The following is a 25659-nucleotide window of genomic DNA, read 5'->3' on the forward strand; positions in this document are numbered from 1 at the left end:
CTGGTTAATTTCACAGTAGACCAAGGCTGACTTTTTGGCTCTTTTGAAAGATTCACTTCCTCTTACTACATCACAGTTGGCAAGGGACAGCTTCCCAACTGTAATGCTTTCATGTTTAAATAGGATGTTTTTGGCACACACTTACTCCATCTTAATACATTGATTCAAGTTTAAACTTGATGTCCATTATGGGACCAATTTAACTAATTTGTTAAGTGATTAAAGTTTTGGTCAAATGTCAGTTCTTAACTAATCACCGAGTCAAAGAGAATGATGATGTTTACGCAACAGGGAACTGTGGTGATGGATGTTTGTAAAGTTTCTGCACCTGTTTTAGTACGGTTCATTTACATAACCAGATGGTGTTCAGAAATATAGAGAAGTTCAGCCAAATGGGAACAAACTTTTATTTTATAATGCAAACTGGAACATATGAATTATATTATTTACCCAAAGGAGCACAAAAAGGTAATTTACCATCGGTAAATTAATCACACAGTCTGCGTAGAAACTAAGTCAAACATATATTCATTCTAAACCATATAAAGGGAAAAATCCACCCGAAAACAAAATGTACATTCCTTTAATGTCGGACAGTTCATTCGACCTTGTGCCCACCATCAAGTCTCACCCCGTCACCATAAACTACGGATCCAGTGCTCATGATTCAAGTGTGTGCAGACAGAGCAAAGGGGAAACCTGATCTAAGAGCAAAGCCAGTGACATTTCAAAAAGGAAAAAAGGGAAAATAATTAGTTGCTATTCTTCGCACATTGGGATAAACAAGCGGAGATATTCAGTTGTCAATCCATCTATTTCTGATTAGATTTGTTCACACATTCAAAGTGTAATTGTGAGGATTCATTTAATGAATTCTTCAGAAATTAGGCTCCATCCAAGCAAAAATGTGAGTCTGCTGAAAACTGAACTTCAGTCCAGTTATTGCTTTGATAAATAATATTTAATCTACAAGAGAATGTTAACTTTCACATTGTAAAAAAAAAAAGCAAAAGGCTTATAAAATTTGATGTCAAATTGTCTATTTTTGGTTGAAAAATATCCCTGGTTGTTGTTTTTTTTTCCAAAATGTTTTGTCATCTTGCTTATCTGCATTCAGTCATGGAAAGTTTCAGAGAGGATTAGTTGATTAGCTGGAAAACCAACCACGTGAATAGATAGAACAGTGAGACAAGTCTGTTGTAAGTCTGGTAAAAGTAAATAGCACCATGTTCACTCAGGGGAAGCCAGAAGGTCAAAAAGAGTGGGGGGCTGTCCGGAGGGGGAGGGCCACAGGGCACACAGAGTTCAGGTGTGCACCTAAGTGCTGCAGCAACAAAACTGCTCATCCTTCAAAGTCACTCTTTTTGGTCTTCATTCTCTTTTGTAGTCTGGCTGTGTGCAGCTTATGCAAATGTAGTCCTCCGTCTCTGCTCGTTCAGCAGACAGTCCCACACAGACCTGGTGAAACCACTGGTTGCAGCTCCCATCACACTGGACCCAGTTCACCTGGAAAAAAAGGCAAAAATGTTGATTTAATTTTTAACTATTGAATTGTTTCAATATTAATAATCCTCTTCTTTTCTTTTTTTTCTTCCCAAAAAAGTAAAAGCATTTTTAGAACCTGTATCAACTCCAAAAATAGACTCAGTATAAAACACACCTCATCACCCTCTGGCTCCCTGCACCATGGTGCAGCACACAGTGAGTAATCCTCCTCGGAGTCTGACAGAGCAGGGTCAGACACCGTGTGTGAAGGAGAACTCGTCCTTTTGTTGTCTTCACTTTTCTCTCTGCTCTTCTTGGGCTTCTTCTTACGGCACTTCTTGGCTTTCTCACTGTGCTGGGAGTCTGCGCTGTCTTTTCGTCGTTTGGTCCTTTTGCCTGAACCGTTCACAGACTCCTTTTTGGGACTGGAGCCTCCGTTCTGAGGTGAGATATTAATAACACACTAAGGGTGGGGCTGACAAAGTGCTTTCAGTGACCTTGGCTTTTGATGTAACTCCGTTACCTTGTGATGGGGGCTCCCTTTTGGAGACTGCTGGTCCTGTTCTGTGTGATTCCCACCGGGTGACCGATGTGAGGGTGAGAGAGGGGCGAGTTTGCACAGCAGGTATCTGTAGAGCTGCTCAGTCTCAGGCAGTGTGACCTGGAGCAGGAAACCCTCCACCATCAGCTCATCCAGCTCTGGACCCAGTCCTGTGACACACATAACGACAGGTTCATTGGAGAACTAAAAACAACTCACATACAGATGTTATTTAAAAGCATAAACACTGACCGTCCAGAGGGAGAGACGGGTGCTCCACATGAAATGATGAACCTTTTGTTTCCTGAGTCAGATGTGACAATATTCTGGGTCCAGCTTTTGCCTGTAACAATAAAATTATCAGCTTTGCCTCATGTTGAGTTGCATCACAGCCCTCTATTTTTACACAGAGGTACGACACACTGACCGTCTTTGACAATTTCTCCAGCACACCGTCCGTGCAGGCCTGCTGTACTCTGTGCTGCCACCGTACTGTTCTCTCGATTAGAAATCGCAGGGCATCTCCTTCTGGAAGTCGTACCCGGATCCTCTGCAGTGAAGCGAGCAGGGGCAGAACTTTGTCCAGGGGAGGTTTACTAGATCGTTGACAAAGAGGGCAAAGCCATGCTTGGCTGTACTCGTGGTGATCAGTGGCTTCTACGCAGCCACCGTGGAAAACCTCTCGACAGAGCTCACACTGGACCATGGCCCCTGACGGGGCCTTTTGGCAAACACAAACGCTAATTGTGCTACAGCTTTCAACTGGAAAAAACCTGGACTCATTTGAAGTTCTCAGAGACAACAACATCTCCATTTCCCTCTGCCGGACCTCAGCTAGTGTGGACATCTGTAAGGAAATGCATTTATTGAAAGAAAAATACATCAACTCAATGCTTCATAATGATGTGGAAACAAAATGTTGGCTGAGTGTAAACAGCTACACTCACAGCAGAGGCAGTGTCCTTGGTTTCAGACAGCGCTCGCTCTATGTCACAAAGAGACTCCAGTTTTGATGATGACCTTTTACTGGTCTGTGAAGCCTCTTTGACCTTCTTAGTTCTTGACCTCTGATATCCTGTCCCCAAATCACATCTGGGGCAAAGCACCTGAAAAGAAAACCCCACAATATTTGTCTCATATAACAAACAAAACATTTTTTATCAAGTTATAAAGCTTTACAAAAGTGACACCTAGTAATTGGTTTACCTCCAGGAGAGAGAAAGGAGAGTTTTTCACTAGGAATGTCTTTGCTGCACTCTCCTTCCAGGCCTGAACGTCAGTGACAAGGGCCTCAAATCGAGTCAGGGGGTCGAGTCTCACGGGGATGCCTTCAGCTCTGAGAACCAGCTCAGAGAGGCTGTCCAACAGAGGAATACGTCCACCCAGCTGCAAATCAAGTCACACAAAATTTACTATCAACACCTCACCATGAGGCCAAAAGTTAAAGGTACTGAGCCTAATGCAGCATAACTTGAAAGTCATTTCACCTGGAGAGTTTCTGCTTCCTGCAGCCACCTTTTGGCCTTGGCCACTACATCTTTCAGCTGCAGGCAGTTTGGCAGAAAAGCAGGGATGTTTTCAACTTCATTCAGAGCAGCATCAAGTGTTTCTAGGCTGTGATATGGCCTGGAGAGAAACAGGAACATGGAAATAGGTCAAACATAACTGTCAGTGAAATGTATCAAATATTAATACCAACATTTGACCAAGCCATTTTCTGGTCCATGATAGTTATTTATTTAAAAAGGTTCCACTTCCAAAGACTGAAATGTACATGTTTATATTTAATACTTTCCCTGCTGCTCTTATTTCCTTTGTTACTGCTGCTGAGGTTGGGCTAATTGTTTATTGAAGTAGGTAGAGTACAGAATACAAAATTTAATTTGGAGTCAGACACCCAGGATTCTATTTTCTGTAACAAACATTTACATCTGTTTGATTTATTGGTGATTTAATTTACTGTCCACACCCAGCACAAATAACACAAATAGATTGTTGTAAACTGGAGCAGGAACACAGCTATTGCCTTTATGAAGTTCATTAGAGAACAGTGTAGATAATTACTTTACCACAAACAGTCCAGGGAAATAAAAAAAAGCACAACAACAAAGTAACTGAGAGATGAAAAATGAAAACACAACCGATCCAGCACAACTTTGTGACCTCACCTGGCTTCAATGAGGCCGAGAGCCTTTTCTTCCCACTGCTCAGACACCGTCAGCAGCTCTTGCAGACGAGCCATGGCTCTTTCCACCGAGCTGTGAGGAGCCAGACCGACGCCCTGGTCTATCAACCTCCTCATGGTGTCTAAACAGAGGCTCTCAGGCCAGCTGCTGGCTTGCTGAACAGCCTCCAGCCAGCGGGCCTGCTCCAGGCGCTCTCTCAGCAGAGGCAGCTGAGGCAGCTCCACGTCCAGGCCCAGACTTGCATCCAGCAGATCCTGCAGCTCTGTGGCTCTGGGAGATTCGTCTGACAGAAGATGTTCACTGCGCTGCTGGAAGTCATCTACCCGTGTCAACAGGTCCTGGAGGTCATATTTAATAAACAGTCAATAAAGTATAAAAATATCCACAATTATTTGATCTTGGTTATTAAAAGAAAAGCATGCACACTGATATAGTCCTATTTTAGGGTTTAGTTACCTTCAGTAAAGGACCTTGTCGAATAGTGCATGGCAGATTGTCCAACTGCTGGACAAAGGACCTCAGCTCCTCCACTGTCAGTTCATTCTGGTTTAGAGACTTTCCTCCTCCAGATCGATACCTTTCAAATGAAAGACGACGATGTTAAAACGAAACAAACAAATAAATAAATAAGCAGAAGGAGAAACAGGATATAAATAAACAGAAACTGAGAACAATGTGTGTTACATTACAACTAAACACACGAAAAAACAGGACCCATCATCAATTAGGACTTGATATATACCACAAATCCACATGGCTGATGTACTGTATATGTTCCAGATATATCTACTGAATGTTTATTTTTGTACCTCGTCTGCCTCTTCCCATTGAGAAGCTGTTGTGCCATCGCAGCAACTTTATCAGCCTCTGCTGTGACTTCTTGCAGCTGTTTCAGGAAGCTATTTCGTGGGAACATCTTTGTTTCAGCCTGTTCTATCAAACCATGAAGCTCTTCTAACCCTGAGCAGAAAAAAAAAAAAATTAGACATTGACAGTTACAATATATAAATCATATGATGAAAACATGCACTAATACTATAGGAAATCTTGGTACATATTTGAATTCAAAATGAAATAAAAAATGAAATCATATTAATATTTTTAATGATGCAGCTAATAAAATGAAATAAAAAAATGAAATCATAAATATTTTTATATTTATATTAATATTTTTAATGATGCAGCTAAAGGAGCATGTATGGCTTTTTTTTGCAACTGTTCTGTATGCTTTTTTTTAGAAACCTTTTTTCTTGTTTTCCTTCTTCTCCACAATCTCCTGAATATTAGAAAGCCAGACTTTATACGATTGTGCACGATGCTTCACTGACGCCATCATATTGTGCAACTCATCCAGTGTAAACTTGTAGCTGCACAAGAAAGAAACAAAACATTGTGCCATTTTGGGTAAAAGCCTCTACGGTAACTTGACACAGAGAAATTATTACCTAAATTATTAAGTAGTACTGCGTCCAAAAAAAAACTGTAAATGAGACTGATGTTTTAGAAACTCACGAGAGTGCCAAGTTGGTATGAGGACACGAGCAGAGATCCTGGGTGTGGTACAGACAAACCATCTTGGCAGGAGTACAGGCGCAGGTGATGCCAGACAAGTAACAGGTGGTCCAACACTTGCTGCACTGCCGCTCCTCATCTGGGAGCACCTCAAAGTCCACTCGCTTCGATTGCTCCACGCCCTGGGGAGACAAATTCACAGCAATGAGAGCTGCAGAAGAGACAAACATGGTGCTGAACTAAATCTTCATTATGGTGATTTATAGAAACTCCTGCGACCCAATAGTTTAGCCCTTAGTTTAGTTTAGCCCACTGCTTTAAATAATGTAATCTGTTTTCATAAATAGATGACTATATAAGAGGAGACGAAATGGGAGAGCTCACCAATTTGATAATCTTCTCCCTCAGCTCTTCTTCTTCTTGGACCATGGTGGACATATCCTTCTCCACTGCTGATGCCAGGTCCACATCCATATAGTCTGCTTTAGCGGCCATGTTGCAGGTCATTTCATCATGTGAAAACACGCAGTACCTGTTTAGTTGGCGGTAGTGTTTCACACAGTTGCGGCCAATGGGCATCTGGAAGGAAAATATTAAAAAGTGATTAACGTAGCAGTTAGTGTATTAGCATACAGACAAAATGTTCTGACCACAAAAGCCAGTAAAAGCCTGGATTCAAATGACATGCTGTGTCGTGATTCTGTAGTTTGAATAATCCAATTTGAATGTGTTCTCACCCAGTCCATTGTACAGAAGTTCACAGCTTCAGCAAAGTTGAAGCCCTGGTTAAATCCACTGTGATAAGCTCGTGGAAAAGTGATGACAAACTCGCCAGCACACTGGTTGGTGCGATAGATCTAGTGTTAAGAAAAAAAAACATTACTCTTCATTAATAGCACTCATCATTTTATATTAAAAACATAAAATATTATATTAATATATTTATTCTAAAGAAAAAAAAACGTCTTTTTTTTGCAGTGTCTGATGAAGAAGAGAGAGACAGGCTGAGCTCGTTACCGGGACACCGTTGTTCATCAGTGTATTGGGATTCATGATGGTGACCAACTGGTGGAGGAGATCTGGCTGGGACTCAAACAACTCGGGTGCCAATTTTTTCATGACAGACTCGAGGTGTTCTGCAGCATAACCAGGAGCTCCATACCACGTCTTCGGCTCACCCCTGAACATGAGGTCAAACTTTAGACTTTCACATTTTATCATTTCTCTTGTATATTATTAACAATGACGTATCATGACCCAAGAATCAACAGGGAAATGGAGACATGACAGTAATTGTTTAACTGTGGATCATTTCGTTTGTATTATAGTCAGATGTTTGGTGTGGGGTCTTTACCAGTGAAGATAATTTATGGAGTAGCTCCAGTGGTCTTCAATGTGCCAGCAGAAGGAGGAGAAACACATCCCCACATACAGCCAGGGTAACTTCATCCCACAGATGTCTGCTGTAATGTGAGTCAGTACCGATGCATCCAGCACCGGCATATTGTTCAGGTTCCAGCCACTGCTCAGGTAATGCTGCATTTCAGACAGGTTTGAACACATGGATTTTAACTCACACTCATGAGAACAATTTTTTTTTAAAAATATATTTTGTTTAATTAACAGGTGCACTTGTGTGTAATGACATCACCATAACAACAGAGAGATTGTACCTCATCCTCAGGAGTGACTTGAAAATGGCCATTTCTCACAGGGAAGCCACTCCCAAACTCCTTGGAGGCAATGTCTGCTCCATACTCCACGGTGACATCCTCCTCGATTGTGCTGACTAAACGCCAAAACTCTTTCTCCACCAGTTCAGTGGGAACCATCTAATTACCAAAAAACAAACATCAGGTTGAGTGATATCATCATTCCTAAATTCAGTGTGTCTGCAGAAAATCAAGTTTTATTTTGAATACACTACAGAAAAAAAAACATTAAAAAATAAAATGAGTTTTATAAAAAAAATTCTGTCAAGCACATCTGTTGTCTAGAATTGTTGGTAGATCAGGCCAGATTTGCTGGTGAGGTGTCCGACAGCTCAAACATATATATTTATTTTTAGAGACTGCTGCTCCAACAGTAGCTAATGAGTGTTATCATCTCACATGAACTGGCATGTTGAAGTAATCAGACTTGAATGAGTCGGCCATGTCTCCAAAGGCTTGAAGGCTGTAGCTTCTGCCGGCCTGCTCAAAACCAAACGCAACAGGAGGTTTGCCGCATTCCTGAAAAACAAAGTGAAAGATGGAAAATTAGGTTGAAAACAAGCAACTTGAAACTCCACTAAACCGGTAAACATCACACTGGAAAGACAAATCTCTTGCCCCCAATTAAGGGTTTTATTGTCTTGCTTTAGATCCCCTGTGGTGATGATGCGGGTTTGGAGCTCACCTGAGCTAAGCACTTGGGACATCTCCAGTCACCTTTGGGAACATCGTGAAGGGGAGGAATCAGACAGTAGGTGTGGTAACTGTCATCACAGCCGTCACACAACAGCAGACGATCCTCATCACTTCCACCAGCACAGACTAAGCACATGTAGTGTTCCACCTATGCACACAAACCAACAATAGGTCAGCTTATTTTGTTATGCACTGCTCTGTCTACATTGTTGAGCACAAACCTACCTTATTCTTATTTATTACAGTTTCTTCAAAGTCTGGTGAATCCGTGTAATCGGGGGGTTCTTGTTTTATTGTGACCGACATTCTCACTGGAAGACAAGCATGGAGGTTCAATGTAGGCTCCAAAATTCTCCAACATACTGACTGATTTTGCTCATCATCTCTGAAAACAAATCTGGTCTTCACCATATTTTTTTCTTACCAGGCTCAGATTTGGCAACACATGTTCCCATCCTCCTCCTGAGATTGGGACGCTTCTCACATTCTTCTCCTGGTTCAGTTTTAAAATAACCTCTCTGTAAGGATCAGAGCCAGTGTCAGAAGAGGGGAGAAAAAAGGGAAAGAACTCTTTATTTCACTGCATCAGCAACAAGACATCCAGTGTATTCCTTTCACAGTGTTTGTCCCTTTAAGGGCAGAAAGGCCACAGCTGCAGTTTGACTTAAGACCAGCTTGTCGTTAGATATGGTTGACCACAGCCTGTATCTAATAAGCAGATGTAGTTCTTTGCATTCAGACTTTGATTTGTAAAATGAAAGTGATGGACAAACAGGAGGAGATCCATTAATCTCAGTTTATAGAAAAAACAAGGATCTGGTGATAAATATACAAAATGTATACGTACTACTGTCTTACTATTGTTTCTGACTTAATTGAAAAAATCCCCACACGTGGTTCTAAAATATCACAGAGCAGTGTCATGTGAGAATGGACTCACTTCAGATCTCATTCGTTTGGCACGGCGAGCAATACTGCAGGTCTCCTTGGGCTGGACTGACTGACGCTGCGGCAGGTCATGAGGGGTGTACTCCTTATCTTTAGTGTCATTGGTCAAGGTAGCCTTCTGTGAAAACAAACAGGAAAACTTTATGGTATAAGAAGGTGACAACTGCCACAGTTTCATTCATTTCAAATTATAGTTTGGTATAATAACTGAAATACTTCTTTCCTGTTCTTAGCTAAAAGAAAGCATCAATAATAAACCAATGGAGTGTATTGGACTGTGAATTCTCTAAACCTGCTCTATTGTGAGTGTTTAATAGTAGTGCTGCTCTGCTGTGAAAAGGAATCATTTGTGACATACGGGCAGATTGGCTCCAATCTGGAACAAGTTAAAAGGGTACAGGATTCTCTCATAGTGTGCACGCAGATGAGAGCCAATTGCTTTGCCTGGAGCGAAGCCCATCTTGACAGATATCTTCGTCCACCGTCGCTCTCTGCAAACAGCATCGAACCCTCCCTCTTTATTCACCAGCTTTGAAGAGGGGAAAAAAAAGGAGAAAAATGTTTATTTTGTTTACAGGTACATTTCCATTTCTGAGCACAAAGAAAATACAGAAACTTTTAGGTCAACTACTTAACTAGGTCAGCTATGTAAAATCAGTCTTTTATTTCCAGACATTTTTGGGTCACCGTTTTTTTATTAGTCCACAGCAAATAAACTAAGGCATATTTTAATACAATACTTGGAATGTGACCATATGTCACCAAAATCTCTATCTTTACAATGAGGATGTTAGAAATTCATTTTACACCTAACTGCAAAGTACCTTACCTTATTTAGCTGGTACAGGTCCAGAATCTTTCTTTCCACATGAGGGATTTTTAGAGTGCATCCCTGAAGCTCCCAGAATTTTGCTATTTTATCTAAGAAATTTAGTTTAACTCTGGTCTGGGCCTAAAAACAAAATTAAACACATTCAGTTAATGAAACAGATTTTTAGATACAGGACATAAACACTATATTTAATGCATCTTAGAAATGTTAACGTTAAATCAATTTACCTCTAGCTCATTAAGACGCTGTATCCGTGGTGTGAACTTCAATCTTTCCACATCACAGGCAAATGGCGGCTGCCAATCCTAAAGGCAGAGAAGATTTTTTTTTCAGAAAAATAAGTTTCAACCTTTTGATGATGATTACCAACAGTCGCTTTACAGCATTTTTAAAGTTTCAACCTTTTGACGATGATTACCAACAGTCGCTTTACAGCACAGAATGATGACCGGCCACAACACTCATTTGCATTTGAGGAGGACGTGGGCTCACACTGTTTCTACAGCTGACAAAACAAGTAGGAAATTATCTTCTCAATGTTGATGCCAAAGGTATTTTTTAAGATATTTTCAATGTCACATGCTTCACTCAAAAATGAGTCAAATGGCACAAATCCTGGCAATGGAAAATGTTTCACTTTTTGGACTATTCAAAGTGTTCAACCCTTAGAAGTCCAATCCAATCTGTCTGGTGTCAGCAGTTCTGCCTTATTATGTTCTTATTATTGGTTTCTTAATTATATTTACATGTCTAATAGTAGACCTCATGTCTTGAGATTGTCCCATTTCCTACTGTCTGGTGCACAAGAATATGTACTTGAATAACAGCATGACAGATTGAACTGACTCCTGCCAACAATATGAACAGCTTTAATAAAACTACAGTAGTATCCACAGAACATTCAATAAAACACAAAACTTGACATACATTACATTGTCAACATTATTAAATAAAGTGAATGCTCTGTGTTTAAGCAGCACTAACTATTAGTGGCAGTCCTAACACTAATGTTTCAGATAATCATAATGCACCTGCAAAACATAACCAAACAAATCAACTCCAGCCTGACCACAAGACTTCCTGCAACAACAGAGAACTCACTACACTGTTACAGATTTTCTGACATAAACAACACCTTCAGCCCTTGGGTTTGGCAGAAAATGTGTCATCTTACATTTACAGTGCTGCTTTGTTGAATAAAAACCTACCTGTTGTGTGCCAAAAAACAAACAAACAAAAAAACAAACAAACATCTTACCAATGGAAAATACTTCATATTATACAACAACAAATATGTTTTTAAAAATCCAAAGGTCTGGAGAACAGACAGTATTTATATGCAACCTGTTTGTTTAACCTGAGGTATGTAACCACACCTGTAACCCACACACAAGTGCCTAGTTTTGTTTTTCTTTGATGGCTCTGATTAAAGCATGTTTGTGCTTTCAGCGTAAAGAAAAGTTCAGCCCAAAGTTATGCAGACTCTCAACAATAACAAACTACAACTACAACCTGCAATGTGGAGCATCCAAGTTGGTTTGATGTATGAAAATGTGATTTCCAATGATTCAACAGTAATTTAATGACATTTAAAGACTTAATAGACTATATACTTTTATCAAATCCAAATAGAGCAAAACAAATGAAAACTGCCCTTTACTTAAATAACTAAAATAAATAACAAAAGTATCAAAGCTAAACAATGTCCCAAAATCTCCATCACAATGCCAAGGGAATGTGTGAAATTAGCATACCAGCTATGTACTGATCATATGACTTCACTCAGCATGGGACAGTGAAGTGAGGGGTTACAGCTTTGCACCACATTCTTTACTTAAATTTCCTTATTAACAAAGAAATGTTTTTGTTTTAAAAAAAACAAAAGAAGCAAGTAATTGTCACAAAAAATAGACTTGTGAAAAATGAAAAAGAAATAAGACAATCACAGATTAATAATTGTGTTTGCAGGTTTTCACAAACAACAATCACAGATAATTGTGTTTGCAGGTTTTCACAAACATTTACCTTCAAAATGTGACATCTAATAAACTTCAGGCAAGGTAGCAGCCATATAACGTGTGCACAGAAATCACCCATCACTAACAGGTTGTGGGTTAACGTTATGCTTTATTTGTTAAGCAGCTATCATAGGTAGAGGAGGAACAGAGGAAATGGAAAGAAACAAAATAAAACAGGCCACAACATCATATACTAAAAATACTAAATGTTGCATGTGCACATGACTTTAAGAATATTTTATGGTTTTGTTCTGGTACACACAGCAACCCACAGGCAATTTGTGGTGTCAACATTCTGCCAAAATTGATGGTGCATGACAGTGGACTGGTGACAATGGTGCTGACACAGAGTGAAGGAAATGGTGGACCTATTTCCTTCCTCAGTTGGCACAACAGTATGTTCTATAATAACCAACAACTTTCAGCAATTTGTCAGTTTTAGTGAGTTTACTTCAATGTTAGGATGAGCTTAATCTTAATCCTGCTAATCCTCCACCTCAGTACTGGCCCAGTGCAGCAGTTTATTTTGACTTACCCTCGGTGTACAATCCACTTGGAAACATTCTAAAATGCCATAAAACATTTGTGAAAAAAGCACACTGAGTTTTGTGTTGCAATATAGAACACAAAACCTTGAATTATTGCGGCTAGTTAGAAATGAATGAGGGAATGCCTTTAAATGTCCTACTGTTTACTTATATTCCTGCATGGAAAACCTTCAAGGAGAGGAAATCATTTCTAATAATATTTCTGGGGCATTCATTTTCTGAGTTTTGGAAACCACACTGGGAAATGAGATATTCAAATGGTAAGAGCAGAAAAACTAATCTCTTTAAAAAATAAACACACATTTAAATGTGTTTCAATATTGATCTAAGCAACACAGTGGGTGGTGCAAAACTCCCTTTTGACAAATATACGTGAGGTGACAAAAATGACATGTAGCATTTAATCCTTCTTAGGTTGAAAGGAGATAACAAGTCACCTATCCACCATTGCACACTAGTTCCTTCTATGTACTTTTACAACATTGAAAAAAAACGTCTGCTTTTATTGCTTCCTGATACTACACTAAACCTATATTAGCTAACAAACAATGGTCAAAAAAGAGAAGTAATTCCCACCCCAAAGCAAAAGCTTTCTGAGTGACAAAGACATATCTACCATCACAGATGACAGTCATTGTTACACTGATATGTGATAATTTAAGTAAAATATTGGACACACCCTTGAACGGCCCATCTTTCACAATTTCAGTTTTTAAAGGTCACTGCTAGATGTGTTTTGGGTGATTAGAGCTAAAATTCGTAATTTTTTTTATTTTCTTTGTGAGCTGAGAGGCCTTCGAATGTTTGACTTGCGTGGGATTATGGTGGCGTAAATTGGAGTGATAGGAACTGTGAAAACAGCTTTTATTATGACTGATGTTTTGATATAACGCGTTTACATTACTCTGCTAAATGCTAAATTACGCTCCAACAACAAGAATACAACCAAGCACCAAATCAGGTTTTGTCGTACGTAAATAATAGAAAAAAACTACAAAAATATCGGAGCTCCATTTGTGTCAGGGCGACCCCCTCTCTCCATAAACACTTGGTCACCGTGCACGTAGGTAACGTTAACTAGCGTTTCTGTCGGCCTTAAACAGGCCCTCTTAACAATGACTTGAGTTACCAGCTCTAAAAAGTAAAAATCCATCAAATCATGCAAAAATGTGCTGTTACATTTTAAACACTATGTCTTTTTAAAGACTAGGTCTAAATCTCGGTTCGGGCATTTCCGTGTGCCAACTTCAGGAAGCATTTGATTCTGAAAAATTGCAAAATTAATACGCACATAGTCATTGCCGTTTAAAAGGGTAACTGACACAATACTAAAACATTATATTTATAATAGATTGTCGGTTTACTGTGTATATGGTCTACTATTTTCTTAATATTTTATCATAATTTTCTCAACAATTGTGGTAGCATTCTTAATTTGTTTATTTTGCATAAAATCTCCCATATTTGGCTTTATCTCAATGTTTTTTTGTTTACGCTATGGCGGTGATGTCCGTTAGAAATTGTGCATTTTTTAAAAATTGAACAACTGAGGTACCTCCACCTATCACTTCCACATTTGCATATAGTCTAACTTCAGTGTTTGAATTATTTTTAGAAATCGTAGCCCAGAGCTGGGAGATCTCGCAGCGTCACCTCCGAGTGTTCGGAGACGGTTCAGAAACTTCAACTAAGCCCTAAATTTCCTTCTAGTTGGTTCTTGGAAGTGACTCCTACTGTACGACAGTAACAAACGCGACACTCACTCCAGGCTCGGACTAATAGCTTAACTGACAATTCACCTCATAGAGCCGCAATCCGCCATGTTGAAGTAGCCCTGTCTAAACACACATCACACACATTCAACTTTGCTTGCTAAATTACACACACCAGGCAGTGTCCCGGTCAAAAAACACAACAGAAAATAAGAGCAGGATCACTGTCAAAAAGTAAAAATACTCACAGGTGGAGGGCGAATCTTGCAGATACCAGTTTTTTCCGCAATGACTCGTATTTTGTTGATGTACGCAAAAGGGTCGGCGAATTCTTCCCAGCTGGGCTCAAAAACAGGACACTCCGGAGGAGGAATGAACTCATTTAGCTGCGGTTGGCTCATCGTTGCATCTTTATCCAACGACTGTCGTTTTGCTGTTTTCCCGACAACTGTCGAATAAGAGTAGCTTTCCGATTTGGAGTTTTGTGTTTCTGTTCAGTTCCTGTCCACTCTCCACTTCATTGAACTCAAAGACGAATTATCTAGTTGTTGGCAGACGAGAGGGTGACAGCCAGATACCGTACTCCTCCGCATCAAAAAGTAGACCGACCTAAAAATGAGCTTAGCCCACACTTTGCCCCAACCCGGAATGTGGCCTTATCGGATGTAAAGTATACACAATCTTCCCATCGATAACTATTGATGCATTGTTTGTTTAATTGATCTAATTTGGCAAAACTGACCACAGCTGTGGTGCACTTTCAAATGTTGTTTTTGCGTCGTCCAACGTCTGATAACAGTTAATAAATATCACATTCGTGGGCGTGAAACTAAACATTTGTGTACTTTTACACTTTCTTTGCGTGTAGTCCCCTTTAAGTGCATATAATTTGTTGTATTTATTATTGGTTCCGTGGTTTTTTCATGAGCTTATAAGCCTCTTTGGGTGAGTTTGAATCGTCCCACCCTTTGAAACATACGTCTACAAACGTTTGGTTTAAACAACCCTGAGATGGAGCACGACTACATACACCGCCCGGTTGTACTAAAATGAAGGAAACGTGGGACGGCCGAACAGGTTTAGCAAACAAACGCACGCAAAAGATCTCTACGCGCTGACCGGTACTTCCTTTTTAAATGGTCTAGAGGAGCTCGTTGGTTGGTTAAGACTATAGTCACATGGTGATACAATCGGCTTGTTTCTGTTTTCACAATAAACATTTTTTTCTCAGTGATTCCTATCATTTACCAAATCCCTGTGTTTGAGTGTATAGTTAAGCACTGAAGGTATGGAATTATTTGGCGTGTCTGCAATTTTTGTTACTGAGTGAAAACGCCTTTGAAGTCTTTGTAATGTGTTCCTTTGAGGTCGAATAGAATGACATAAAACAATGTTGGCCGAATCCACAAAAGTGCAACTAACACTAATAATCCTGAGATAATGCAAAAGGTTTTTGAAAAGATACATTAACAACAATGTATCCCAAAATCTCAGAGTTTGTAAGATTTAAAATAATTACTCAATTCTGTAATTGTGCAATGCACTTTGATTTAATTTCTAGGCAAACTTTTTCACTTACTTGATTAAATTTGTACCAATAAATTATTATAGTATAGGAAACTTTTTTTCCAAAACTGTATTTTCAGTTACAAGTTAATCACCCAACAGCAGATTAACATTTGATATTCAAGGTGCACAGATTTTCAGCACACAGTGGTGCATTTAATATTTAATTATTCATGTTAGTCAGTAAAACTAGCAACAGTTTAACTCAACAACAAACCTAATGACAGATTGAAACTACTAGGCAGGATATTCATACATGATCTATTACATTGATTGGTGTTTGTTTCATTTGTGATTTAAAAGTAACATGCCCACAATATGCAACACACATGGAAGATCAGTAACCACAATATGCAACACACATGGAAGATCACAACTCAGGGTTGAAAAAAAACAACAATTTTATTAAAATTGCCACACTAAAACATAGACAGGCTAACAGACCTTCAACTACTTATTGTATTACTTGTGCAAACAAACTATGCATGATTAACCCTTTCCAAAGCCACGTAGAACTTTGTGTTGTCATCCAAACAGTGCCAGCCGATTGGTCCAATCTCACAATCTGCGCAGATAAGGTACTTGATCCTGCCCACATCTTTAGTGATGCCCACATTTTCAAAATCGAATATGTCAGTCACTAACCAGTGGGTCATCAGTGTGTCGCCATCCAGTGAACCTTCTGAGGTGTTGAGACTACTCTTTTTCTTCATGGAGGGCAAGAACAACTGGTGGGTGGGGGGAATAAAAACATTCGTGAGACTACAGTGCTTCAAGAACATAAACCATTTTTATTTGCAACAGGTCAGTAAATCAGCTTCGATTCGACATTTTATTACCTGCAGGTCCTCACACCAACCTGCTCAATCATAAATCATTAGTTTAAATGTTTTATTTGTGTTAAAGGTATATGACAATAGCCATATCTACAAATAGGAGGCGCTGCAAAAAAAGTATACATCAATGGTCCACACACAGTGAACTAAAATTGTGCCTAAAAAATAGAAGAATAAGAATATTAAATGTACTGTAGCCTTTAGACCATATTATAACACGAAATAATAAATAAATCGAGTCCATTAAATTGTACATAAAGCAAGCATCAGAGCAGAAGTCTGTGGCAGAATAAGCGGAACGTACTAACAAAAAGTCTTTGACTTCGTACCTCCTTCTCTGTAAACACAGCAATCCCCGGACGCAGCACTTTAGCATCGCAGCGTTGACAGAGCACAAACTTGCTGTTTTTACCGTCCACATCCACCAGGTCAGACCGGTCAGTGCTGTCGTCGGAATGTGGGACAATTTCCATCTTCAATCCTGAGAAAACAGTAGATTATTTTGGTGGTGTTGATTAACAATTGGTTCGATGACGGACAGGGATGGGCCATAGAACAGTTTTCACAGCCCCATTGCACAGTCACAACAAAGAGTCCCTGTCTGATTAGCAGACATTTAAACGCTGGTTTATTCTGATTAAGCTTAACTCGTCTTAATGAAGTTTTATCAAAACTGGTCGAACCTATAAACTCACACCCGTTACATTTAAAAGAATCTCTATAGTAACGCTGTATTTTGATGCTTCATGACATTGAACGAGACAGGTAGAGACAGGTTAACTACACGTTCGAAATTAGGGGGTATATGAATAATTGACATACCTATAGATGGAGGCCGAGTCAAAGGATGAACACTGTAGTAAAATGGTAAAAGACAGAGACGCTGTCTACTGCTAATCTAACATACTGCTAGTGAGTCGTTACGACAACTAAATGTTCCCGTCTAGAAACACACGACTACAGAAAGTTCCTGATTCCCTTTACATCCGGTTTGAAGAACATCCTGTACGTGCAGTCACACGCACCAATTTATCACCAAAAGAGAGAAAACGTCACACGAGTCGGATTTCAAGTAATTCCATTATTATTATTATTTCTTCTTGTTGATATGTATTTTTTTTATTACTGTTATTGTTTCTAGTTTAAGACAAAACGAAAACTGAAAGCACATTTCTACTGCAGGGCTGTCAGGACTAACACTTATAACATATTGTAGCTTAAAAGATTTGCATTATATTTAAACGTCAATCTGAAAAGTTAGAACTCACACAGTAATTATTTCAATATAATTAAATTTAAAAACACAGGACACCATGTATTTACATGTGGAAAAATTTATTACAATAATTTTCCAAGATTACCATTAATAAATACAGTATTTTTGTTTACATTTCAGGAAAATGTAGGATTTATCACTTTCTACACAGGACAAAACACAAAGTCAAGAGTACACATGGTTTTAGTTCGTTGTAATAAAGCTTCATCTAGAAAAAGGAATCTTAAACAGCAGTTGATACAACCTATCGATGGAGGTGTAAGTTTAATAATGATTTGATTGTATAACTATGAGGGAAAACATGAAAATATTCTACATCTGAAAATCCTTGAAACTCCCTTGACAGTTAAGACAGGCCATTTTGTGTAAAAACATTTCCATTGGCCTAAGGCACAGGAATACTAAAGGTTTATACCAATCACACATAACATATAATAAAACCAAGACATTGATTTAAGGTTTAGAATTAGATGGTTTTCACCACAGTGTATATAATCAAGCCTCTCACTGCACCTAAAATATAGCATAAAAGAAAACTGCCCGAAATAGACTCTGGTCTTCGTCCATACATTGTGCGTAGTCCAAGAACAGTGTTCTGGAAAACAACTGAATACAAATTGACAGTGTAGGAGGTGATTTTACTTTAAAATTATTTGTCTCTAATCCTGACTGAGCTTATTTATCACTTAACAGAAGAAACAAAAATGTTACAGCTTCCGAGTGTCATTCAATAAACCTAATGTGTTTGGGACTATTGCTCAGTCAGGAAACCTGTGCAAAACCAGATTCCACCCAAAAATCCTAGTGATTTGTTTAATTCAGACACCATCTATAGGTCTGTTTGATAGAGTTTAAAAAACAGATTTATTCCTGTCTAGATTTTACTGCTGAATGCCTGCAGGGATACTTTTTTTTTTTCAAATACTCCCAGTACTATGTACCCAGTTAGACACTGTACAACATAAGAAACCATTTCCCCTTCCCACTCAAAAAAACAAACAAAACCAAACAAATGGACCTGTCTGATTATCTAACAATCTGGATGTTAACTAGGAAGATATCAAGGAATGGTTTAATACATGTGCTCCTTGCTGCAGCAAGAAAACCCTGTGAGACAATGGAGACACTCTGAAAATGTTACTTTTGCAAGAATTTTCAGGAAGTGAAAACAGTGAAGTCCTCTTATGGACTTTGCTTCAAAGAAGCATATGGTGAGTTTCCTTATGAATGAAGGCCTGTTAATGGTCCCCTCTGTAGTTCATTGGCTAGTTAATGCTACTTTTTCGATGCAGTAGAAGCCAAAGCAGAAGAACTAAAGAGACCCAAAACAGGATGTTTAAAAATAAGACATACACAAATAATAACAAGAGACTGTACTCAATTGCAGCAGCATTTTAAGTTTTCTTTTGTGTATGTTGCTTATAAAGAAAAAGAAAGAGTAAGTCACAGTCAGAGTAGAGTGTCATCTGTGCATCCTCCTTCCAGGCCATAACGAAACTCCTGAAGGTTAGAAACACCGTAGAAATGAATGAAAGCTGCCGCCACGACCAGGACATGAAAAATCTGATGGGAGTGGAACTAAAGAGAAAGAAGGAAAAACAGGTTTAATAACAGTCATTACAATTTTCCTACTACATCAAACAAAAGTTGTATTCATTGCATCATGATCTACTGTATGTATATTAGAGCTGTACACTGATCCAAGTAAAAAACAAAACAAAAAAAAAACTCACCAAGATGTCACACTTCCCAGGAAAGTAACGCTCCGGAATCCTGGCTGCATACAGACCAGCCCCAGTGATGTACATGGCTCCCATCAGATAGAACCAACCCATCTGACCAACTGTGGTGGCTTTAACAAAACCCTCTTCGATGGTGAAGTGCATGGTGGGAACAATGCCACTTAATCCCAGACCCATGAACACACCTATGAGAACGGTGGACATTGCATTGACTGAGAACTAGTAAGAGTCAAAATTCACCATTGACAACACTTTTATTTAAAAACAGATGACGTTTCCAACTCTTGATCTGTGAGTACCTGCCCGTGTGGGTCTGTGGCGAGGTGTAGAGAAGCGGTCCCACTGGGCCACTACAATGGCTGCAATGCCGAGGACACATACAACGGTGAGGTAGGTGAGTCGAGGCAGTGGAGAACAGTAGAATGAGTAGTAAAGCCAGGGCACAAAGGAGCCCATGATGAGGAGGGCGATGCCCGAGTAGTCAAGCCTGAGAACAGAGGGAAGAGAAGAGGTGAGGGTTTGAAAGAGCGAATCGCTTCTTTACATCTGTTTATGATCTGAATCATGATGAATTCACACTCACTGTTCATGCGGAACAAACTGAAAGAATATAGTGAAATTACTAAATGGCTTTTTATATTGTTAAGAGAACAGCTCGTTCAATGACAAAAGAAAAACATTTTAAAGCACATTATATCATGTTAAATAATATAATATATAATAAATACTGTATATATATCATACATTATATATATTATTATATTATATATAAAATACTATTATAACATAGTATAATATCAAAGCAACATTAAAAGCAGGAAAGCTTTGTTCATATAGTTTAATTCCTTGTACTGTACTAGTCTAATTAAAATCTGATTTTAGATTAAATTGGGATTAAATTAAAAATCCTACTCCTGTTCTGAGATATTCAGATGTTGAACACTCCTTGTTTGTACTTTAGTACTCAGAGATGACAGATCCTAAAGTTCAGTCCGACCTCCTTTTACTCTTCAGATGCTACAACTGCTTAGTCTCCAAAACAAGTACTAACCTGTCGGTTTCCTTAAGCGCAAAATGATTGTGTAAATGTAGCACTTACAGCGCTCCCTGCTGGTTCAAGTAGTAACTATTTTGTCTGAGGCCTTACTTGGAGAAGGTGCGAGACACTTTCTCTGAGTGGCAGTAGACGGTATGAAAAAGCCAGGAGAAGCTGAGGCAGAGCACAGCTCCCAGGAAGAACATCCCGAACACCACCTTCTCTTGCAGTGGGGCCATGAAATACATGTTGGGCCGCAGCATGGTTAACGTGCCCAGACAAATGAACAAGATCAGCCCTGAGAAGAAAAACAAAGATCATACAGGATTCAGTAAGTTAGCAACAGAATAAACTACTGTAACTCTTTGTGATGTGCATGGATGTTTTTACCTAACAGGTGAGTCCAGATGTTTCCCGTCTCAGTGTGAATTCTAAAGATGCTTCCAAAACAGGCCCTGAAAGATGGCATAGGTGGCCGGTGTCCATGCAAGAGGTAATCGTTGTCCTTCAGCCACTCAGGCAGGACATGGAAAGGGATGACCCTCCAACGTCCCTCCCAGACCTGGAGAGTAAGACATCCATTTTTATGTAATATTTAAATATGTATGAAAAACCATCTACACAAGTGTAGTCAGAGAACTTGAAGTGTCTGATGTGGTTAAACCAGCTTTATATTAAAATGATTATAAAGATGAATTAAAGTCTTAAAGTTTAGGCGTGAAATATATGGGGTAGAAAGCCAGAGAATCTGCTGAACACTCTAAACAGTTCACATCACTTTCTCCTCTCAGATGCTCATTTGGGTCCTACAAGTATGGCACCAATAGATTTAACAGAATAGAAATAGAATAACATGCTCGAATGTGACAGCAAACATAATGAAAATTGCAAGTCATGTGGGATTTATCCAATGGTGCACCAAGCCACAGTGAAAATAAAAATGAAACAAAAGAGATTTATTCATCCACTTGGCCTTTTTACCAGGTTTGCAAAACTATGTATTTATTGTTATACATGTCGGTCTTCAATCCTTTAGATTATAAAAGTTTATTAGCAAGTGACTTATATTTTATGAAACTTGAATCCTGGATTTGATGTTTAATGTTAGAACTGCCCATACTCATTCACTTGCTGCCTGTTGTTGTATCTGCATGTCCAGCTCCAAAGCTAAACCAGACAAATGCTCAGCAGTGCAATGATGAACTGAGCGGAGTGTCAAGTTTCTGCTCATTCATCATGGCTGTTGCAATATTCATGCTGGTTCAACATAACAATATGGGCCAAGTACTGTGAGGTCAGAGGATTTGTCTCTTTACCAGACAGCGTGTGTTGCAAATTACATTTATACAGAAGAAAACCATTAAGAATTGATAAAAAGAATGTTTCCTTTTAACTTTATATTTTTTAAAAGCTTTATGGTTAAGAAGAATAAAACCAGACAGATTCATGTGTCAATACTATTTTAAATGTGTTCAGGGTAAAGTCCTTTGTACCTTGTGTACAAACTCTTCCATTTTTTCCATGGCATGGTGAGCCTGAAGAGGTAAAGTCAAAACGTCTCCGACCTCATCATCGTCTTCATCTTCATCAGCAAGCATATTGGCGCCCTGGTAAACACAGACCAACACAATTATAATTAAATGAATGAGCAGGTCTAAATTTTAATCTGATTTTTTTTTTTCATTAGATAAATAGACTACCCACCTCTGGATGGGCACAATTAGATGCTGCTGCTGCCGCTGCTCCTCCTTCCTCCAGCAGTGGCCCCAGTTCCATCAGCTCAACATCTGGGTCATGGCGATCCTCAGAAATCCGGCAGTCTGCATCACTTGCAGACCCGTTTCGGCCTGACATAAGGAAACTACCTGAGGACCCACTCACAGTCTCTGTGTGCGTCTTCACAGCGTATACTACTTCTGTCTCTATAAAAAAGAAACACAGTCAAATTTACAGGTGAAGAATTATTGACCTGTATTTTAGTTTCAGTTTTTCTAATACAACAGCTTAATACAAAAACATTTGAGGTTAAGCAGAGCGGGAAATGAGATTTTTTGTAACTCTTTATTTGGATAAAAATATAAAACTGTTGAAAATTGATTATTTGGACCTGGTTGTCATTTGTACGTCATGTTAGGAAGCTAAAACACCAATTGCAACAATCATTACTACATGTATTCTATATAGTAATTGGATAATCAAAATTATATTTAATTTATCCCAGACAGTCACCAGATGCACAATATTATGTGAAAGGTCAATAAGTGATTTAAATCATGTTAAGCAATGATTAGATTTTATTTTATGTAAAAATGTTTTTTAATTTATTACTTTAAATGAATATTATATGCATATTTAATATGGGTAAATGCACAAAAGAGAAATTTAAAGAAGTAAACACACTACTGGATTTCCCCAAACTAAAATGTTATCAAAACAATTGACGCTTGAGCGAACACTTAAACGTAAATAATTGAATAGGATATAATCACAACGTAAACGCTTTAATTGGTTCACATCAATTCCGGGTTTAACGAATTTAGTTCGGTCTGATTTAAAAAACACAAAGTCACTATATACAAATGTACTATTTGCATAGTGCAAACGATAGACGCGGAGGAATAAAGATCGACAGCCACTGGACTAATTGTTTTTCAGTCTTCGTTACGACAGCAACAATAAAAAAAAAAAAACGTAACAAAATTGGAAAATAACAAATATGATTGGGAAAACTTTAATGAAAAACCTGACAAATTCACTGGTTAGTAAATCGGATACGACGACAGTCTGCAGATCACGGATTATAGTTGACATTTTACACAAACAAGCTAACATTACCTCGAAGCTAGCGCTAAGCAGTCGACGCTTTGTGGAGGATTTTACATCGATTTATTTTTGACTAAAAAGCCTCTCCACACACTCACATCCACTGTCACAAAGTGTGACAATGAATTCGAGTGTGTTTATAAGGGCAGGACTTACCTGTCTAGGTGGTCTTTAGAGTTAGAACGTAAATGATCTACGTGTGAAAGGCGATCATTTCCGGAAACTGAGATCGTATCCGGTGATACACTCCCTTCAAATTAAAAGCATCGAATCAAGTCTAAAAATAAACGTCGTACGATGTAAGAAATAATTTCGTTTTCAATATTTGATTATTGCATTGTGAATATTATAAATATATTAAGGTTCTTTTTAACAAACATCCAAGCCTTACCTCCACAGATGTTGGCACACCATTTAAAAATCCATTTAAATAAAAACTATACATCCAAAATGCATTCTGACCTTCATTTATCAGGCACAATAACATAACTAGTATGTCAGTTTCTTCACTGACTAATATAATTTAATTATTTTACATTAACTCGCTTAAAAAAAAGGTTAAAGCATTAAATGCATTTTTTTTATTTAAAATTTTCTGCATAAAGCTGGTGGGTTTCCCACTTCATTTCTTCATGGTAATTATTAAGTTCATACCCCATCGGTATTGCAGTTCTGCACATCCTTGTTCTTGAAACAGAGTTCCTCTATACACGAGGACTGTGTTGAATGATCTTATCATGAAATCCACATCTCTATACTTTCACAGCTATCACACATCAGATAACACTGAAAGAACAAAAGTCAACAATAAACATCACTCTTTATTTACTTCCACAGGAAACACACTTTCACAGATATTTTATACAGCATTACAAGGTCCAATCTAACTACTGTTACTGATAAATAAGACAGTATAAAAGGCACACCGCAAACAAAATAACATGATTGTGATCTCAACACATAAGTACAGTCTTTTCAGCTGATGGTTCGTACAGAATACATCCTGCTTTTCTTTTTTTTCAAGTCAGAGTTTTAACGTGTCCAGGGTAGGAACCACAATAAAAACACAGGTAAACAAGTCACTGAGGAGAGCAGTCAGTGGGTTGTAGTTAAGTTTGTTATATTAAAAATGACCTATAATAAAGTGTTTTTGGTCAAGACAAGCAGCTATATATAGGCAGTGTTCTGAATCGGAGCCGCAACCATTTAATCTGCCACTGACTTTTTAAAAAGTATATTTATCAGCAAGTATATTTCATATGGACTTATGAACAAATTAATTTCATTATTTCAACACAATCTTCTAATTTCAAGTTAAATATATAAATCCTTTCAGATCTCTATTTTTTTCAGCAGTAAACTAATTATATACTGCTGTTGGGCCGAATTGAAAGAGAAAAAAAAGCATATCATTAGCTTTAAGTTCTGAGAAAAAAAAATCCATCATAATCTGCAATTTAAGGATCAAGTTAATGAATATATGTAAAACAAATAACATAGGTTGCAGCCAAATTTTAAAACATTCACACTAGTGATCATTTTGGTGCGAGCAAAAGGTTAAGTGTATAGTAACAGTAATAGAAACTGTCTCATCAGACACTGGCAATGTAGAGTACAAAAAAATAAAATAAAAACAACAGTTCGTTAGCTGCCAGGTGTCAAATGTTGTGTCTTCATTTGCTACATTGTGTGTTTGTGTGGGTTAATATCTAGTTACAACAGGGTGATTAAGTCTGTTAGAAATTCACTGGAACCGTCACACACACACACGTGTAAAAACAGGAGAAGTTTTAGACCAACACATTTAACAAGTATAATGGCAGGGTTAAAGTAGAAATACAAATTTTAAAAAATATTTAACATTAGGATTCATCCCTTCTCTGAATGTTCTACATTAATCATGTATGAAATAAGTTTTTTCTGGAATTAATTTCATGAAAAAGACACGTTAGTGGTTTCAGTCAACAAATTCAGTGATCGGTAGTTGGAAACCAATTTACTGACAATTTCATTAATGATTGCTTTTATATATAAAGAAGACCCTGTTTTCAAATAGTGCAGAAACAGCTTTAAACAGTTCTTACAAAAATATACAAAAAGCAGTAAAAAAAAAGGAAGACATAATTTAGAATTGTATTCCTAATGTAATAAACAGCTTTGCAATCAAGAGCTTTGTAGCGTTTCATTTCA

General features: G+C 38.2%; 3 protein-coding genes across 4 annotated transcripts; all 3 read right to left on the minus strand.

Annotated features, from left to right (window-relative positions):
- Positions 1-389: 389 nt before the first annotated feature.
- Positions 390-15471, minus strand: kdm5ba (lysine demethylase 5Ba). The gene is made up of 27 exons (XM_008320112.3): positions 14439-15471; positions 10140-10217; positions 9910-10032; positions 9439-9609; positions 9073-9198; positions 8557-8650; positions 8358-8443; positions 8122-8280; positions 7836-7955; positions 7398-7556; positions 7079-7260; positions 6742-6904; positions 6462-6581; positions 6109-6303; positions 5725-5906; positions 5455-5579; positions 5022-5172; positions 4669-4789; positions 4195-4550; positions 3514-3652; positions 3233-3412; positions 2974-3132; positions 2454-2873; positions 2279-2369; positions 2009-2196; positions 1661-1924; positions 390-1506 (listed from the first exon to the last, which is right to left on the minus strand). Exons 1-27 carry the CDS (start codon positions 14589-14591, stop codon positions 1372-1374), a joined length of 4440 nt encoding a protein of 1479 aa, XP_008318334.1. The 5' UTR covers positions 14592-15471; the 3' UTR covers positions 390-1371.
- A 662-nt stretch (positions 15472-16133) lies between these two features.
- rabif (RAB interacting factor) lies at positions 16134-17570 on the minus strand. Its single transcript, XM_008320113.2, has 3 exons — positions 17415-17570; positions 16922-17073; positions 16134-16484 (listed from the first exon to the last, which is right to left on the minus strand). Exons 2-3 carry the CDS (start codon positions 17063-17065, stop codon positions 16236-16238), a joined length of 393 nt encoding a protein of 130 aa, XP_008318335.1. The 5' UTR covers positions 17066-17073; positions 17415-17570; the 3' UTR covers positions 16134-16235.
- Positions 17571-17908: 338 nt separating this feature from the next.
- On the minus strand, positions 17909-23745 carry adipor1a (adiponectin receptor 1a). Of its 2 annotated transcripts, none has more exons than XM_008320114.3 (8): positions 23626-23745; positions 22351-22568; positions 22140-22253; positions 21037-21208; positions 20758-20944; positions 19910-20097; positions 19602-19795; positions 17909-19446 (listed from the first exon to the last, which is right to left on the minus strand). In XM_008320114.3, exons 2-8 carry the CDS (start codon positions 22498-22500, stop codon positions 19318-19320), a joined length of 1134 nt encoding a protein of 377 aa, XP_008318336.1. In that variant the 5' UTR covers positions 22501-22568; positions 23626-23745; the 3' UTR covers positions 17909-19317. The 2 variants fall into 2 exon arrangements, with proteins under 2 accessions (XP_008318336.1, XP_024915997.1); XM_025060229.1 differs by lacking the exon at positions 23626-23745 and adding an exon at positions 23482-23610.
- Between the last annotated feature and the right edge of the window lie 1914 nt (positions 23746-25659).

Source organism: Cynoglossus semilaevis, chromosome 11, assembly GCF_000523025.1.
Source record: "Cynoglossus semilaevis isolate Cse_v1.0 chromosome 11, Cse_v1.0, whole genome shotgun sequence".
Taxonomy (NCBI): Eukaryota; Metazoa; Chordata; class Actinopteri; order Pleuronectiformes; family Cynoglossidae; genus Cynoglossus; species Cynoglossus semilaevis.

Excerpts from the sequence above, each read along its gene's own strand:
- adipor1a (XM_008320114.3), bottom strand. The coding sequence starts at position 22,500 with ATGTCAGGCCGAAACGGGTCTGCAAGTGATGCAGACTGCCGGATTTCT. Across the intron at positions 21,209-22,139 it reads TGGAAGAGTTTGTACACAAG|GTCTGGGAGGGACGTTGGAG; the intron begins GTACAAAGGACT and ends CTTACTCTCCAG. Across the intron at positions 20,098-20,757 it reads GTGTCTCGCACCTTCTCCAA|GCTTGACTACTCGGGCATCG; the intron begins GTAAGGCCTCAG and ends CTCTGTTCTCAG.
- kdm5ba (XM_008320112.3), bottom strand. The coding sequence starts at position 14,591 with ATGAGCCAACCGCAGCTAAATGAGTTCATTCCTCCTCCGGAGTGTCCT. Across the intron at positions 2,874-2,973 it reads CCAAGGACACTGCCTCTGCT|ATGTCCACACTAGCTGAGGT; the intron begins GTGAGTGTAGCT and ends ATTTCCTTACAG. Across the intron at positions 1,925-2,008 it reads AAGGGAGCCCCCATCACAAG|AACGGAGGCTCCAGTCCCAA; the intron begins GTAACGGAGTTA and ends ATCTCACCTCAG.
- rabif (XM_008320113.2), bottom strand. The coding sequence starts at position 17,065 with ATGGAAATTGTCCCACATTCCGACGACAGCACTGACCGGTCTGACCTG. Across the intron at positions 16,485-16,921 it reads CTGTGTTTACAGAGAAGGAG|TTGTTCTTGCCCTCCATGAA; the intron begins GTACGAAGTCAA and ends CCCACCCACCAG.